Source organism: Poeciliopsis prolifica, unplaced genomic scaffold (assembly GCF_027474105.1).
Source record: "Poeciliopsis prolifica strain line A6 unplaced genomic scaffold, Auburn_PproV2 SCAFFOLD020, whole genome shotgun sequence".
Lineage (NCBI taxonomy): Eukaryota > Metazoa > Chordata > Actinopteri > Cyprinodontiformes > Poeciliidae > Poeciliopsis > Poeciliopsis prolifica.
Window position 1 is genome coordinate 4,238,341 of NW_026562395.1, and position 13,985 is coordinate 4,252,325.

A 13,985-nucleotide genomic window follows, 5' to 3' on the forward strand; every position below is an offset into this window, starting at 1 on the left:
CTGCAGTGTCACAAGATTTATTTCCATTCAGTGTTGCACTAATTTTTCACCAAGATCTTGTATTGATGATGGGAGAGTCTGACCACTGCGCAAAGCCTTCTCCAGCACATCCCAAAGATTCTCAATGGGGTTAAGGTCACTCTGTGGTGGCCAATCCATGTGTGAAAAAGATGTCTCATGCTCCCTGAACCACTCTTTCACAATTTGAGCCCGATAAATCCTGGCATTGTCATCTTGGAATATGCCCGTTCCATTTGGGAGAAAAAAAAACGGAATAACCTGGTCATTCAGTATATTCAGGTAGTCAGCTGACCTCATTCTTTGGGCCCACAATGTTGCTGAACCTAGACCTGACCAACTGCAGCAACCCCAGATCATAGCACTGCCCCCACAGGCTTGTACAGTAAGAAGTAGGCATGATGGGTGCATCACTTCACCTGCCTCTCTTCTATAACCTGATGCGCCTATCACTCTGGAGCAGGGTAAATCTGGACTCATCAGACCACATGACCCTCTTCCATTCCTCCAGAGTCCAATCTTTATGCTCTAGCAAACTGAAGCCTTTTTTCTGGTTAGCCTTACTGATTAGAGGTTTTCTTACGGCTACACAGCTGTTCAATCCTGACCCCTTGAGTTCCCTTCGTATTGGGCGTGTGGAAATTCTTTTGCATTCACAATTAAAAATACTCCTGCTGTTGTTTTTCTTCGATTTGATTTGACCAAACGTTTAAGTAATCGCCGATCACGATCATTCGGGATTTTTTTCCGACCACATTTCTTCCTGGAAGACGATGGTTCCCCACCATCCTTCCAGTTTTTTATGATGCATTGGACAGTTCTTAACCCAATTCTAGTGGTTTCTGCAATCTCCTTAGATCTTTTCTCTGCTTGATGCATGCCAATGATTTGACCCTTCTTGAACAGTCTAACGTATTTCCCATGGCCACAGGATGTGTCTTTTGCCATGGTTGTTTAAGAAATGAGGAGTTACTCATTGCATCAGCTGGGGTTAAATAACTTGTTGCCAGCTGAAAGATAATCACCTATGCAGTAATTATCCAATAGGAGGCTCGTACCTATTTGCTTAGTTAAATCCAGGTGGCAACTTATTTTGGCCAGGCAGTGTAATTTTTTTTATATTATAAAAGTAGGTTACTTTAGATGAAGGGACATTTTTGCTTTTCTGTTTTAAATAAAACAATCATGTTAATTATTTTTGTTCAGAACTTTTAACTGCATGAATAAAGCACTATTTGCTCCCAGATTTAAAACAGAAATGTATAACATGACTCAATTTCTATTTTATACTCCACAAAAGAGCAAAAATGATTTCTAGTACAACATACTGATTAGTAATGTCTCAATAGCATAATATGCATTTGTTTATAATTTCTTGGATTTGGATATACAGATCTGAGCTGCAAATGTTTAATAAAAACACCTCTAGATTTAACAGTAGTTTTCAAGTGCTAATTTCACAAAATGTTCCTTCTCTTATCTGCTTTTCATGGAGAAATGCAGGTAAAACAAGATGCAAGCAGCTGGTCATTTAGTACAGTCATCTGTCCAGGTTGCTACTTCCAAACATCCAAATCTGTACATCTGACACATGCACAGCAACAGGTGGGGGAAGGGCCACTCTTTATACAACTGGAGAAAATTCTAATCGTTCTGGCATGATCTCTGGCATGTTGGGAAGAGAAGAATAGCTCTTTACGTATGGCATGACGGAAGGATGTTTTTAAAACCCGGTACCCAGTATGCAAGATAAACAGAACTGTGGATGGGTATTTGTATTCAGCTGCATTAATCACAACTACTGAGACAACGTTAATATTCAAATTTTGTGATTCTAACTTATTCGGACACAAACACACGTAAACGATGCCACGTTGCTGACATTTTCAGACGAGTTGCGTGCACAGATGCACCGATCGATGGCAGAGCGATAGGAACCGGGCCGATTTTTTCCTAATGGGATCCGATCTGATTTTGTTTTTCTCCCCGTCCTTTAAGCACATCAAAGCTAGGAAATGCCCACAGTTTCAGGTAATAAACAAACTTTGAGACACATTTAGAGAAATGAAAGAAAAATGCCACTTATATTCCTTCGCTCTCCGTTAGATTCAAAATTACAATCTCTATTAGAGGACCTGTGGAAGTCATTTCTACTGTACTCCTTGGAAGAAAACGTAGCAATCAAACCTCTAAGAAAAAAAGGAGAAAAAAAATCGGTATCAGCCAGGGAAGCTCCGATTGGTACATCTTCAGCTGTGAGAAATGTCTGTCCGCCTCAACAAGCTTAAACCTTGCATTGTGAAAAAGTCGAACATAAAAACTCCGCCAACTCGGAGACGAAAAGACGGTTGGCGCTCAATATCCTGAAAAACAAAGACGAAAACGACGCTAGCTCTACGCCACGTTGTGGAAAAAGAAATGAAAAGAAAACCCATGACCACAAGCGGCGTGAAGAGGTTTTGCGCTGTCCTGTGCGGAGGCTTGGTCCCTCAGAGTGAGTCCGCTCCACTGGCGGTTTTTGGACACACTCTTCATTCAAGCGCTGCGCAACATAACAACTACCGCAAAGAGAAGCGTAGCCAAAACGGATAAAGAAATGAAATGAAAAAAAAAAAATGGAAAAAGCAAGAAGAAGAACGAATCAGCGTGAAAACACGACACCTCAGAGGGAAGGGAGAGCTGGTACCCGAGTAAAAACTAAGAAAGGGTTAGTAGAGGTCAACCTGATCTGAGTCTCGCCCCAGTTAGTCAATAATCAGCTCCGAGCGCAAAGGAGAATAATTATTTAGAAAGGAAATGTGTCCAATGGTTTACACTCTTTTAGGCTTTGTTACAGAAATTTCACCCCAAACAATGTTTTTAGAATATATACAAGTTACTAACATTTACCACAGATGAGTGACTGGAAGATTTAAAAAAAAAAAAAAAAAAAAAAAAAAAAGGGGGGGGGTTGAGGGGAATTGACCAAACGTTTAAATTCTGGACAAAACTGGAGCGACAGTTTCCCAGTGTTCCCAGTGCTCCCAGGTTCGATCGACAACACTCCTTCAGACATTCCTGTTCAGACATTTAGACTGAATTGGCGTTTCCCCAGGGCATTACTATACAGTCGTAATACTATGTGGCTTCAGAGATTACCCATATAATCTGTATTGAGCTCACACGTTCGTCTTTGCGAGCCGGCCCGACGGAGCAGACTTAAAAGTCTCGACTCGGAAAACTAGCTTCAGTTTAATTATTGAGGTTTGGATGAAGAGATCCTGAATGCTCTGGGTAATGAGGGGGGGCCCCCCTCGGTAAAGTCTCATGGCTCCTGCGGGCTCCCGTCCGCCGCGACGGAAGCGCATTTCCGTAGGAAACAATAGCACCTCATTGGCTCGACAAAGACGGCCAATCACCAGTGACAAAAGCCAGAGAGGCCCCGGGGCCCAACCCCGTCGCCGTGACCGGACTCTGATCGGTTCGCTTTGGGAATGTGTGTTCGAGTGTGACTGTGTGTGTCGTGTGTGTTAGAGGAGGGCCACTGTCCGTTTCGCTTGGAGCGTCCTTTTTGTGAAGGGGGAGGGGGCTCTGTTTCCGCGGTGAGGGTGAAGTGTCGTTAGGTGGAACAGAGGAGCAGCTTAGACCTCCGCCGCCGTCAGGCCGACTCGTTCCTCCTCCTGTCAGTCCCGGCTGGGCTTCTTCAGCGAGAAGGCAAAGATGCTGAAATGGTCGCTGAGCTGCTTCACCTGCCGATGACAACGACAAATGTCAAACTCCAAATTCAAAGATGTCGCGTAGCAGCAACACTGCTAACTCTTACCAACGTTTATGTCACTTCTTTAGAAATAAGACAAAACTAACTTACAAGTCACTTTTCAGCACTTCCTTGATGAAAAAAGTACTAGTTAGAATTGAAATAAATTGGTTATTTCAATTCTAACTAGTAGAACAACATATGCAGGGTTTCTCCCAGTGTATTATAAGCCTGGTGGGCCACCAGGCTTAGCATTGCTTATTTTAAATAATTGGATAAACTTTGACATGCAAAAAATATCTTATTCCACTGGCAGATTATTTCACTTCCAACTAGTAATTTTTCCATCAATATTATTGACGTAACACAAGCTCCTATTTCTTGCTGAAAACCTACTGGACTAAAATTGCTTGGTAAGATTTTGTGTTTTTTGCTGTGAACCAGTGACAAACAGGCTGATTATCAAGCTTTCCACATGAATAAACATAAATATCTGCTTTTATGTCCAAAATCTGCAAAAAAGCCATTTACAAAACTGCATTCTAAATTATGATGAGGCGTTTATTACGTACTTTTTAAGTAATTTTGTATGAATTCAACTCAAATCGATCAGAATGTATGGTTACCATGAACACTGGGGAGACATAAAATGTTTCTTTTATTCATTTCATGTCAAATTTGAATATTCTCTTAAATTAAACCTGGCATAAACGCACAGTAAAGCCAGATTTCTACCTTGTTTGGTCAAATGGATGAAGGCTTCAACAGATTTCGGCCAACCTAAGATGGAAATCTTGGATTTCAGCCATTTACAAAGTAGCTCTTACCACCGACACGCCGTAGTGTATGTGTGTGAGGATGACCACGGCGGTCCATAAGTAAAGCAGCAGGGTCTCGTTGGTGAAGACCCTCGTCACGGCTCCACCCACCACCACCGTCATCGGCAGCAGCAGCCAGGTCAGCGGCTCGCAGCGGGTGTTACTCATCTGACACACGATCAGCTTACACTGGAAAACAGACGCAAAATCACGATTAAACAGAGAAATTTGAGGGGGAAAAAAAAACCAACAGCAGCAAAAAACAAAACAAAACAAAACAAAAAAAACAACTTACGCCTGGTACTCACTGTGACATTGGCGAACGCCGTCCCCACCATGAGGCAGTACATCCTGGGCTGCAGCTCCAGGATCTTGGATGGGGAGAAGACGACCCAGGCGGTTGACAAGACGAAGAGGAGGACGGGGGACAGGAAAGGCAGGAAGGCTTCGTACAGGCTGCTGTGCTTCAGAGTGTTGCTCCTGTAAGCCCTGAAACATCCGCAAGGCAGAGACGTCGTCACGTTGTAGCAAGGCAACCACACAATTCAAAGGTTTCGTTTGAGAGCAAGAAGTAGCGCACACCTGGAAGATGGGAGATTTCGCTTCTTTTTTTTGGTTTTTAACAAATGAAACCTGAAAAATGTGGGGTGCATTTGGATTCAGCCTCCTGGGTCGACACTTTGCAGAACCACTTTTTGACACAATTACCTCTGCAAGCCATTAGGGGGCAGGTTTATATCAGCTTTTTGACAGCTAGACATGGAAAGATCTGACAATTCAAGTGGACTGAGATCTACACTTTGACTAGGCCAATCCAGCACATCACTGTGCTTTGGTATAAATCATTCTTCTTTAGCTCTGGTTGTATATTTAAGGGTCTTTTCCAGCCTCTGACAGGTTTTTGTTCAGGACTACTTTTATGCTACGTTCTAGTTATACTCTGAACAGGGAAATTCTGACTTCACAGTTGGGGAAAAAAATCAACTGGGAAAGTAGGAGCAAATTTGACTAAGGTTGTGTTCAAAAGCTTCCTGATCCATTTTATTTATGACTTCGGCAACTTGTGGATTTTATGTCCCTTTTACCCTCTATATTTGGTTATTGTGTTTTGTTTTGCATATTTAAAATGTTTTCCTTTTCCAGTGTGAAGAGTTGAAAATGAAAGTCTGATTCATCTAAAAGAGGGCAAACGTGCATTATTATGCCATCATCACAAATTACAAAAAGAACAATAATCTTTTGTGAGCTCAACATACTGAAACCATAATCACTACATGAAATGTATGTGTGTGTGTGTGTGTGGTCCTCACCACTTGGCTGATGTCGTAGCCCCAGGGCAAAAACAAAATAAAAATATTAGCGTTTATCGCTAATGCTTTCTGGGACAATTTCAGCTAAATTTGTGATTGTGACAGGCCTGCTCAATTACAGCCTACTTGATAACTAAAAATCACAATAAAACACCAAGATGACATTCTTGGTTGGATTGTGAGAAAGTGTGGAGAAAGTTGAAACAGTATGAATGCTTCTGCAACACCTTCATTAAATACTCACTTCAAGACGTTATAGAGGCTCATGGGTAACGTCACGGTAAACGAACAGCCTGGAAACCAGCAGAAGTTCATGTTAAAACAGCCAGAGGAAAAACACAAAACATTTTAAAGCGGCCAATCAGAGCCCACCTATGATCATGAAGGTGAAGAGGTCCCTGTAGAGAAGGTTAAAGATCACTGGCTGGTACCAGGTCTCCACTCCCACCACAGCAGTCACCAAGTAAACAAGGGAGATCGTCTAGAAGGAGACGTGACAAAAAGAACAATAATCTTTTGTGAGCCCAACATACTGAAACCATAATCACTACATAAGATGTACGTGTGTTTGTGTGTGTGTAGTCCTCACCACTTGGCTGATGTCGTAACCCCAGGGCAAAAACAAGATGCCCGTGTTGTATTTCTCCCAGTGGGACAGGATGAAGGAGAACAGCACCACCCACAGGATGTAGTAGAGCGTGACCACGCCCACGCCGCTCTCGCCGCGCCCGAATATGGAGTACACGGTGGCCACGAAGAAGATGCACGCCCAGCTGTCCAGGCCGTGGTCGAACAGCTCCCCCAGTGGCGTCGAGGAGTTGGTGCGGCGGGCCTGTTTCCCGTCGACGCCGTCTGGTGAAAAGGGAAAAAGAAATAATGAAATACACGTTTACGGACAAACGATGCAAACAAAGAGATGTAGAGGTGTGACACCTCCGCCCATATATAGCTGCTGCCCACTCCAAATAAATTCTTTAGAGTTTCACACATTCCTACGTCCCACTGCTGCTGCAGCACATATATATTCCACCCAAGAATCCCATGGAAATGGGTTTATATGATTTATGGAGCAATCTTCAGAACAAAGAGGTGCTTATGGAGAAACAGTTGACTGGGTTTCCCTATAACTTAAACAGCCACATGATTATTAAGGCGGCGTCTTTGGGAAATAAACTCGAGAAGTTGTGACTGAAGTGGAAATTCAGTCGTTTCTGATCTATTGAAAATGGCAATAGACCCAAGGTAGCAGTTAATGATGTACATCGATCCGAAGCCCCAACAAGTAAGCTGGAGAACAATTTTAAGATGTACGTCTCATTATTTATGAGGTGTACAGAGTCACGCTCAAGAAAAGTGGATGTAAAGTTCTCACTAAAAATGGGAATCTTTTAGTAAAAAAAATATACATATTAAAAATGTATGCAAAGTATAATTTTACCAAATAATTGACAAACTAACATCAATTTTTGAGTATTTTCCAGGGCTAGGAATTGCAGTTCTCAACATAATCGATTTCTTTCTGCACCTCTAATGTTACCCGACTGCTGTGTGTTATAAACTGACTGCTCTTCCTCATGTGACCCGTTTCCATGCGTCTGCGCTACGTGTGACCCCTCACTCTGAGCACTGCTGAGAGCCTTCGAGACGCCCAGGCAAAAATAATAAACTGACCACCAAACAGATTTCTGAGAAAAGCTCCCCATCTCTGATCTTCTCAGAAAGACAGAGGGAGGAGGGGGTGGGGGTCACTCCAGAGGTCGACGGGGTCAGAACTCACCGAGAGTGTAGGCTAAGAAGTTGAAGATCCCAGCAGCCACCCACACCAAGCTAGGCACATGCTGGTTTCCTGCAGCTGAAACACACAAAACAACTGGTTTCTACTTTTATTATTCAACATAAATCCATTTTACATACAGTGATTTTTTTTTTTCAGGTCAAAGTGTCTGAGGTAAGACGACACACTAAAACACAGAATGTCAACAGAGACTGCGTTAGCCTTTGTTTCTGCATTACAGATACGCACCAACATGGCAACACTGATAACATTCTCTGAGTATGTGTGCGAAGGATTTAATAAGTTAAAAATTGTCCTGAGGAACACGCGTCGATCCCGTTTCCATAAGTGACGCACTTTGGCCCCGCATAAACAAAGACGGAGCGGCTCCCCCTTAAAACAGCGTCTGCAGTCGTTTGTCATGACAACATAGGCCCAGCGGGACCGAAGTGATGGACCTACAAGAGGCAGTGAAGTCGAAGTCGTAGAAGGCCAACATGAGGAAGTTCAGCACGAGGAACATGAAACCAGTAAACGTGATGAGGTTTGGAGCCAGCCATGTTGGTAAAAACTGTTGGAAGAGTGAGAGAAACACAGTTGATGGAGTTTTATCCATTAGAAATGAAGCACAAGATGAAAAGAGCATGTTTCTGTGCATAGATGAAGCAAAGTACTTGGAAAAAAGATTTCTTGTAATCAGGCCACAGAGATTAATCTGAGTCATACTTTACTCTTATTTTATTAAAACTTTTTATCCGCCTAAATATGTTGCCTCATATTTTTTTTACACTAAAAGGAAGCTGGAAGTCCAAAATTTTGGGGGCCAAAAAGTTTAACATTTCATAAAATGTTTTGCATTTTTCTTTTTAAAAATGATTGCAGAAACCTTTTTTATTTTTACCCCCAAATTAAACACACAAAACAATATTTTAATATTATAAGCAAATCTGCCAGATTCCCTTTTGACATATTTTTCTTCAATTTGGATGATTTGGGGTCAGGAAAAATACTTTATGCTTTGCATTGCCGGCTGGATATGGAAAATGCCTCTACTTTACCATTTACGGACATGACGTCACAAGCTGAAGCTTTTATTTTGTCAGTAAAAGGTGATGATTGGAAATTTTTAAAAATTTTTTCAAGAGCATCTAGCAAAAGTACTTTATGTAGTTCAATGAATCGCCAGGTTTTGTGGAAACACAGTGAAGTCTGGTGAGACATTTTTCCAAAAACGCCACGCTTCAGAGAAAGTGTGTCCAACGTACTACCAATAGTGTGTTAATATTAGGCTTGTCGTCTTGTTCTTAATGGGAATGAAACCCGTCCTAAACGCCCCAGGTACACTTCAGGTGTGCCGCCTCGGTAAGGCGAGCCAGAAGCCTTATAGCTTTCACCCTGCTGCGCAATCAGCTGTCGGCCAACAACCTTTGGATCGTGTTTTGATATCACTTTATCAGATTTGCTTACTCGTAATTGTCTTTTTCGCAAAGATATGCAGCTCTAAATGGCAGGAAATATGTAAATGAAAGAATTGTAAAGATAAAAAAGATGTATACGTTTCAAATTAAAAATCGATCCTTTTTTTTTTTTTTGTCTCCCACTGTCGCCGATGGCTGGAAACTTCATTAATGATGGAGTGCTCCACAGGTCTCACTCTTACCTTCACTAAAAAGTTCCAGAAAGGATGCATAACGTAGACGGACAGGGGATTCGTGTCCACGGCACTGTACTGTGTAAACAAACAAACAAACAAACAAAAAAAATCACGTCATTTAAAAAAAATATTTTTTTTTTACACATAAAAGAATTCACACATTTTTTTATGTCATTTCATTCCACGTGTTTTGTGTCTACAGGTTCATCCTGTGAGCCTTGAGACCAAAACAAACCCGGCTCCAGTGTCTGAAACTTTATCTAGGTAAGACAAACACGCGTAAGAGATCCAGTGGGGCCGGAGCGGGTGGCTGCTGTCAGGAGTACACGCTGTCCGCCGCTCATCACCTCGCTATTTTGGTAAACAGGGCCCCTTTCCTGTGGATTTTTAATCTACCTTCCAATCTGGATCTCTTAAAGGAGGAGCAGGATCTTCTTTTCCACTTTATTTAAAATAAATATTTCACAGGAGCCACAGCTGTGTTTACTGTCAGCAGAGCAACAAGAAAATGCAACCACACCCCACTGATGTTTAACATAATGTTACTACAATACAGCTGTATCAATGTTGTATTTTTCTTGTTCCTGTAAGTGAGAATTTCTACACTTCAATCAACACTGTAAGACTTTTCTAAGTTGCATTCTTATCTCCGAAAGAGGAAGAAAACTGGGGCAGGGAAACCACACACTAATCATAGCAGCACAGTACACACACACACACACACACACACACACACACACACACACACACACACACACACACACACACACACATCTGTACGCTTTGGTAAATTATTTGAAAATCAATTCCCGTTACAAACAAACTGAAGGAGCTAAAATATAAATGATTTCACAAGCAATGGCGGGTAACAGAGGTTTTAAAGCTTGTGGTTTAAAATAGAAACATAAAAATGTTCCCATCGTGTTGTTTTGCCTGTTGAAAGTCTTATAAAAATTTGCAAGGAGGTCTGGAGTGACCCCCACTTGTTTCTGAATACTATTAAGAAGCAGGTTACGAATGAATCATGAATTACAGATTGAGTTTCTACACACACACACAAAAAGAAAAATCAAGCCAATTTGTTTCTTTCATTAAAATACCTTATGTTTAATTTTTTGTTGAGCTTCTATATGCAAGAATGAGACAATTTAATTTTTCTTTTTTTGTGTGTGTGTTTTTAATTAAAAGTCAAGTTTTTGTGGCCCATGAGTCGATTCCACTCTACAATTCAAAGTCTGGACACCCCTCTAAATTTCACACCTACATCAATTAAGAGAGGCTAATTTATCCCTGCTTGAGGTCTATATGTTCAAACTATAATAATAATAATAATAATAATAATAATCCAGAAAACATTAAATGGATAGGCATAATCAATGTGTTGCTTTAAAAAAAATTAGCACTAGGAATATTTTGTCATTTTTCTGTTTTATATAGATGCACTAACACCAGCTGAATGCCTACTTGGAGCACAGTGACGTAACAAATGGAAAAAAGACAATGAAAAGACAATTACTAACAAAACGCCTCTCATGATTAACAAGAAATACAAGAACACACCTTAGAAAATTAAAGTGCAACTTGCAATGTAATTGTAGGAGGTAACCAACCATAAACATAGCTCATACATTACATTGAATCTTTTTTCCTGCTCAGTTTAGAGATAAACTGCATGATCAATAAATTTGGGACAAATTCACTTCCAAACAGGAAGTGAGAAATATCCGAACTGTGACGTTTCTGCTTGGGAAATCCCTAAATATTTTTTCACTGGCGTATTATTACAGATATACTACAACAATAAATACCAAATGAGCCTTCCATACCCACCAAACCTATCTGAAAACTTTGAAAAAAGGAAGAAGCCTTTTTGTCAAATCGGAGAGAGAAAGAACGAACGGCTAGCCATTAGCAGGAGGCTGCGTGCATCTACACTTCCGGTCAATATAAAAATGATGTTTAATTAAGAACACTATATCAGGTATGGCGAGAAACTCGCCTTAATGCTCAGCAGCCGCAAAGGATAAGCCACAAACAACAATTACCAGCAGTAGGGATATTTTATAAAATTATTAAATCGCCAACCCAACAAAGAACATTTTTATCATGACACGAATACATTTGGTTGATAAAAAAGCTTTATCGAGGCTTAGAATGTGTAATTTCCCAGCATCAGCGAACAGGGTCGTGACAGCTATCAGCCCGTCATTTTCCGCCTTACCTTATATCTGTCGAAGCCCGCCAGCTGCTCCTTTGTGACATATTCGTAAAGAGCCATGACGGTTCAGTTTGGCTCGCTATCTCTTCCTCTGGAGGTGCAAATCCTTCACGCTAGCTGCCGATTCGGAGAACCATCTAGCTTAGCCGCCGTCTTTCACGCCGGGTGAGGTGATGTCGAGTCGAACCACCGGAGCCACTCCTTCACCAACGAGCGCTCGCAGCTCGTCGTGCTCACTGCCGCCCCCTTCAGATCTGGATGATAGGTAAAAAAAAGAAGAAAAAACAGCACAAAAGTGAATTAAATGTGTATCTCGAATAAGACGTACGAAACAGATCGTGTTTGTAGTAATAACATGTATATTTTGAAAACGAAAGATTAAAAATGTCCGAGACAAGGCTTCAAATTTGTTCATTTGTGACGAAAGTGCGATCTATAACAGGAATTTCTATTACACTAGTGAAATAAACGTGACGTGGCTTTAGGTTGCATCCCGGAAGAAGGCAGGTTTACTTGCGTATGCCGAGAGGAGCTGGAGTGTCACTTGTACGTGATTAAAAAAGAAAAAACTAATTTAAAGAACAAGGTAACAACTACAGTACATAAATTTCATTTCATATCGATTATGTTTTAGTATCTACTTGTTTGCACGTACGTGCAAACAAGTAGATACTACGTTTCTTCATTCAGTGTAGCATTAGCTGCACTACTTAGCCTACAAGCTAAGCTAACATCAGCCCCTGACATTTTCATCTTTAAATAATTCCTCAAGCTAATTTGATGATTAAGAGATGTTCTGTTTGAAAATATCATTTAAATTAAGTTGCATGATAGGGTGCAGATGTGTTTTTGTATTTATTTTGGTTGCGCCACGAACGCTTGAAGCATATCGTGCTGCAAACTGTTAAGCTTCTAATAGTCATATCTGTTGGTCGAAGGTAGCTAAAACGGTACCATGACCACAATGTTATTTAATAAGTGAAGAACTACTAGGAAGATAGATCTGATCAGTCATACTTTGTGTGAATGAGTTTAGACTTCTGAGTAAGTAAATTCATACCAGCTATCAGTTCTTTGGATTGTCATTGTCAACGTCTCAATTTGCTTCATCTAAGACAGCATCCACCAGGGAGGGATTCTAGGACATTGATCAAGCTGTAGAATTCGTCTATAGACGTGATAAAAGTTGCTCAGCTGTCATAAAACCAAAAGGTCAGCCTGATTATTCTGATGTAACGCATGCAGTGTTTTTTTTTTCCTTCGGTGTTGTTAAAGAAGAAACAACTGTGTGAAATCTTGTAGTTGAAATCTATTAATTTCCCAGCTGTGTTCGTTTGATAGGAGAAACAACTTAATTTAAGCTTTATCTGGAACTCTGTTCTCTTATCTGAAGGGTAAACATTGACTTTAGGACAGCTATCACTGAAATGGTACCCATATTTTTCCTTTAAGTAATTTTAACTGTTCGCTTTTGTAACCGCATGCAAAATTCCTATGTGTATTTGGTTAAATTAAATAAACAATGGTTGTTAAATAATACATTACAAAGTGGAGTAAGGCAGCGATCGACCGGTTCTAAATCCGTGGCCTGAGCTGACATGCTGTTTCTTTTCTCTAGGATGGTGACCGACGTCCAGCTGGCCATCTTCGCCAACATGCTTGGCGTGTCGTTATTCCTGCTGGTTGTGCTCTACCATTATGTTGCTGTAAATAACCCCAAGAAGCAGGAGTAGGTTTCACTACAATGACCCAGGAGGTGCGTGTATTTCTACTGCGTGTATTTCTACTTAACTTTTCCTGGGGGTTTTCAGCATTATGTTACCTGATTGAAATGTTTGTTTGTTTTTTTCATTCCATAAAGTGCTTGATTTGAGGGACAGGTGCAATGAAATCTTTGACTTGCAGTCTGAACACGCATTACTTTTCTTCTTCTCCTCAGGTGAGATAGTTGGAGTCCTGATCTTCCCCTGTAGAAGATGAAGTTCTGTTGCACCACGCTTTTGTATTACTATTAAAAATGTCTGAATTCAATTAGTCGTGATCCATCTTTTTCCTTGAAATGTTCAGCTTTATTTCAAATTGTCAAGACACTAACCCTGCATATGAGGGAAAAATTAACAGAAATATAAGGGCTGAAATATGCTGAACTTTAACTTTCAAGTGATTTATTTGATTATACATGGAAAATACAATTCTTGAAGAGTAAAAACAGCTATAGATTGGATTTGGTAGCTATAACTGATTTGAGGAACTTGGCGGTCTATATATTTAGAGATTTTTACATCTACAGATATTTTAAGAGCGTAATCTTATTGAATTCAAAACGTCAAATTAGTGTAGATTTATTGCATGTGACCAGATTTTCCTTCCACTCAACTTTCCATAGGTTTATGCATACTGCACTACAGCTAGCCAGATTCTGAAGCATTGACCTTTTGTGGCTTTGCTGCAACATGA

General features: G+C 40.7%; 2 protein-coding genes across 3 annotated transcripts; one reads left to right on the top strand and one right to left on the bottom strand.

The window, feature by feature from the left end:
* Positions 1 to 282: 282 nt before the first annotated feature.
* Positions 283 to 11,768, bottom strand: selenoi (selenoprotein I). Its single transcript, XM_055044179.1, has 10 exons — positions 11,532 to 11,768; positions 9,317 to 9,385; positions 8,119 to 8,227; positions 7,660 to 7,734; positions 6,472 to 6,734; positions 6,255 to 6,363; positions 6,127 to 6,175; positions 4,881 to 5,061; positions 4,582 to 4,761; positions 283 to 3,746 (listed from the first exon to the last, which is right to left on the bottom strand). The coding sequence occupies exons 1-10, from the start codon at positions 11,586 to 11,588 to the stop codon at positions 3,639 to 3,641; spliced, it is 1,200 nt and encodes a 399-aa protein (XP_054900154.1). The 5' UTR covers positions 11,589 to 11,768; the 3' UTR covers positions 283 to 3,638.
* Positions 11,769 to 12,002: 234 nt separating this feature from the next.
* On the top strand, positions 12,003 to 13,559 carry ost4 (oligosaccharyltransferase complex subunit 4 (non-catalytic)). Of its 2 annotated transcripts, none has more exons than XM_055044183.1 (3): positions 12,003 to 12,114; positions 13,147 to 13,284; positions 13,468 to 13,559. In XM_055044183.1, the coding sequence occupies exon 2, from the start codon at positions 13,148 to 13,150 to the stop codon at positions 13,259 to 13,261; it is 114 nt and encodes a 37-aa protein (XP_054900158.1). In that variant the 5' UTR covers positions 12,003 to 12,114; position 13,147; the 3' UTR covers positions 13,262 to 13,284; positions 13,468 to 13,559. The 2 variants fall into 2 exon arrangements, with proteins under 2 accessions (XP_054900158.1, XP_054900159.1); XM_055044184.1 differs by having other exon boundaries at positions 12,014 to 12,074.
* The last annotated feature ends 426 nt before the right edge of the window (positions 13,560 to 13,985 follow it).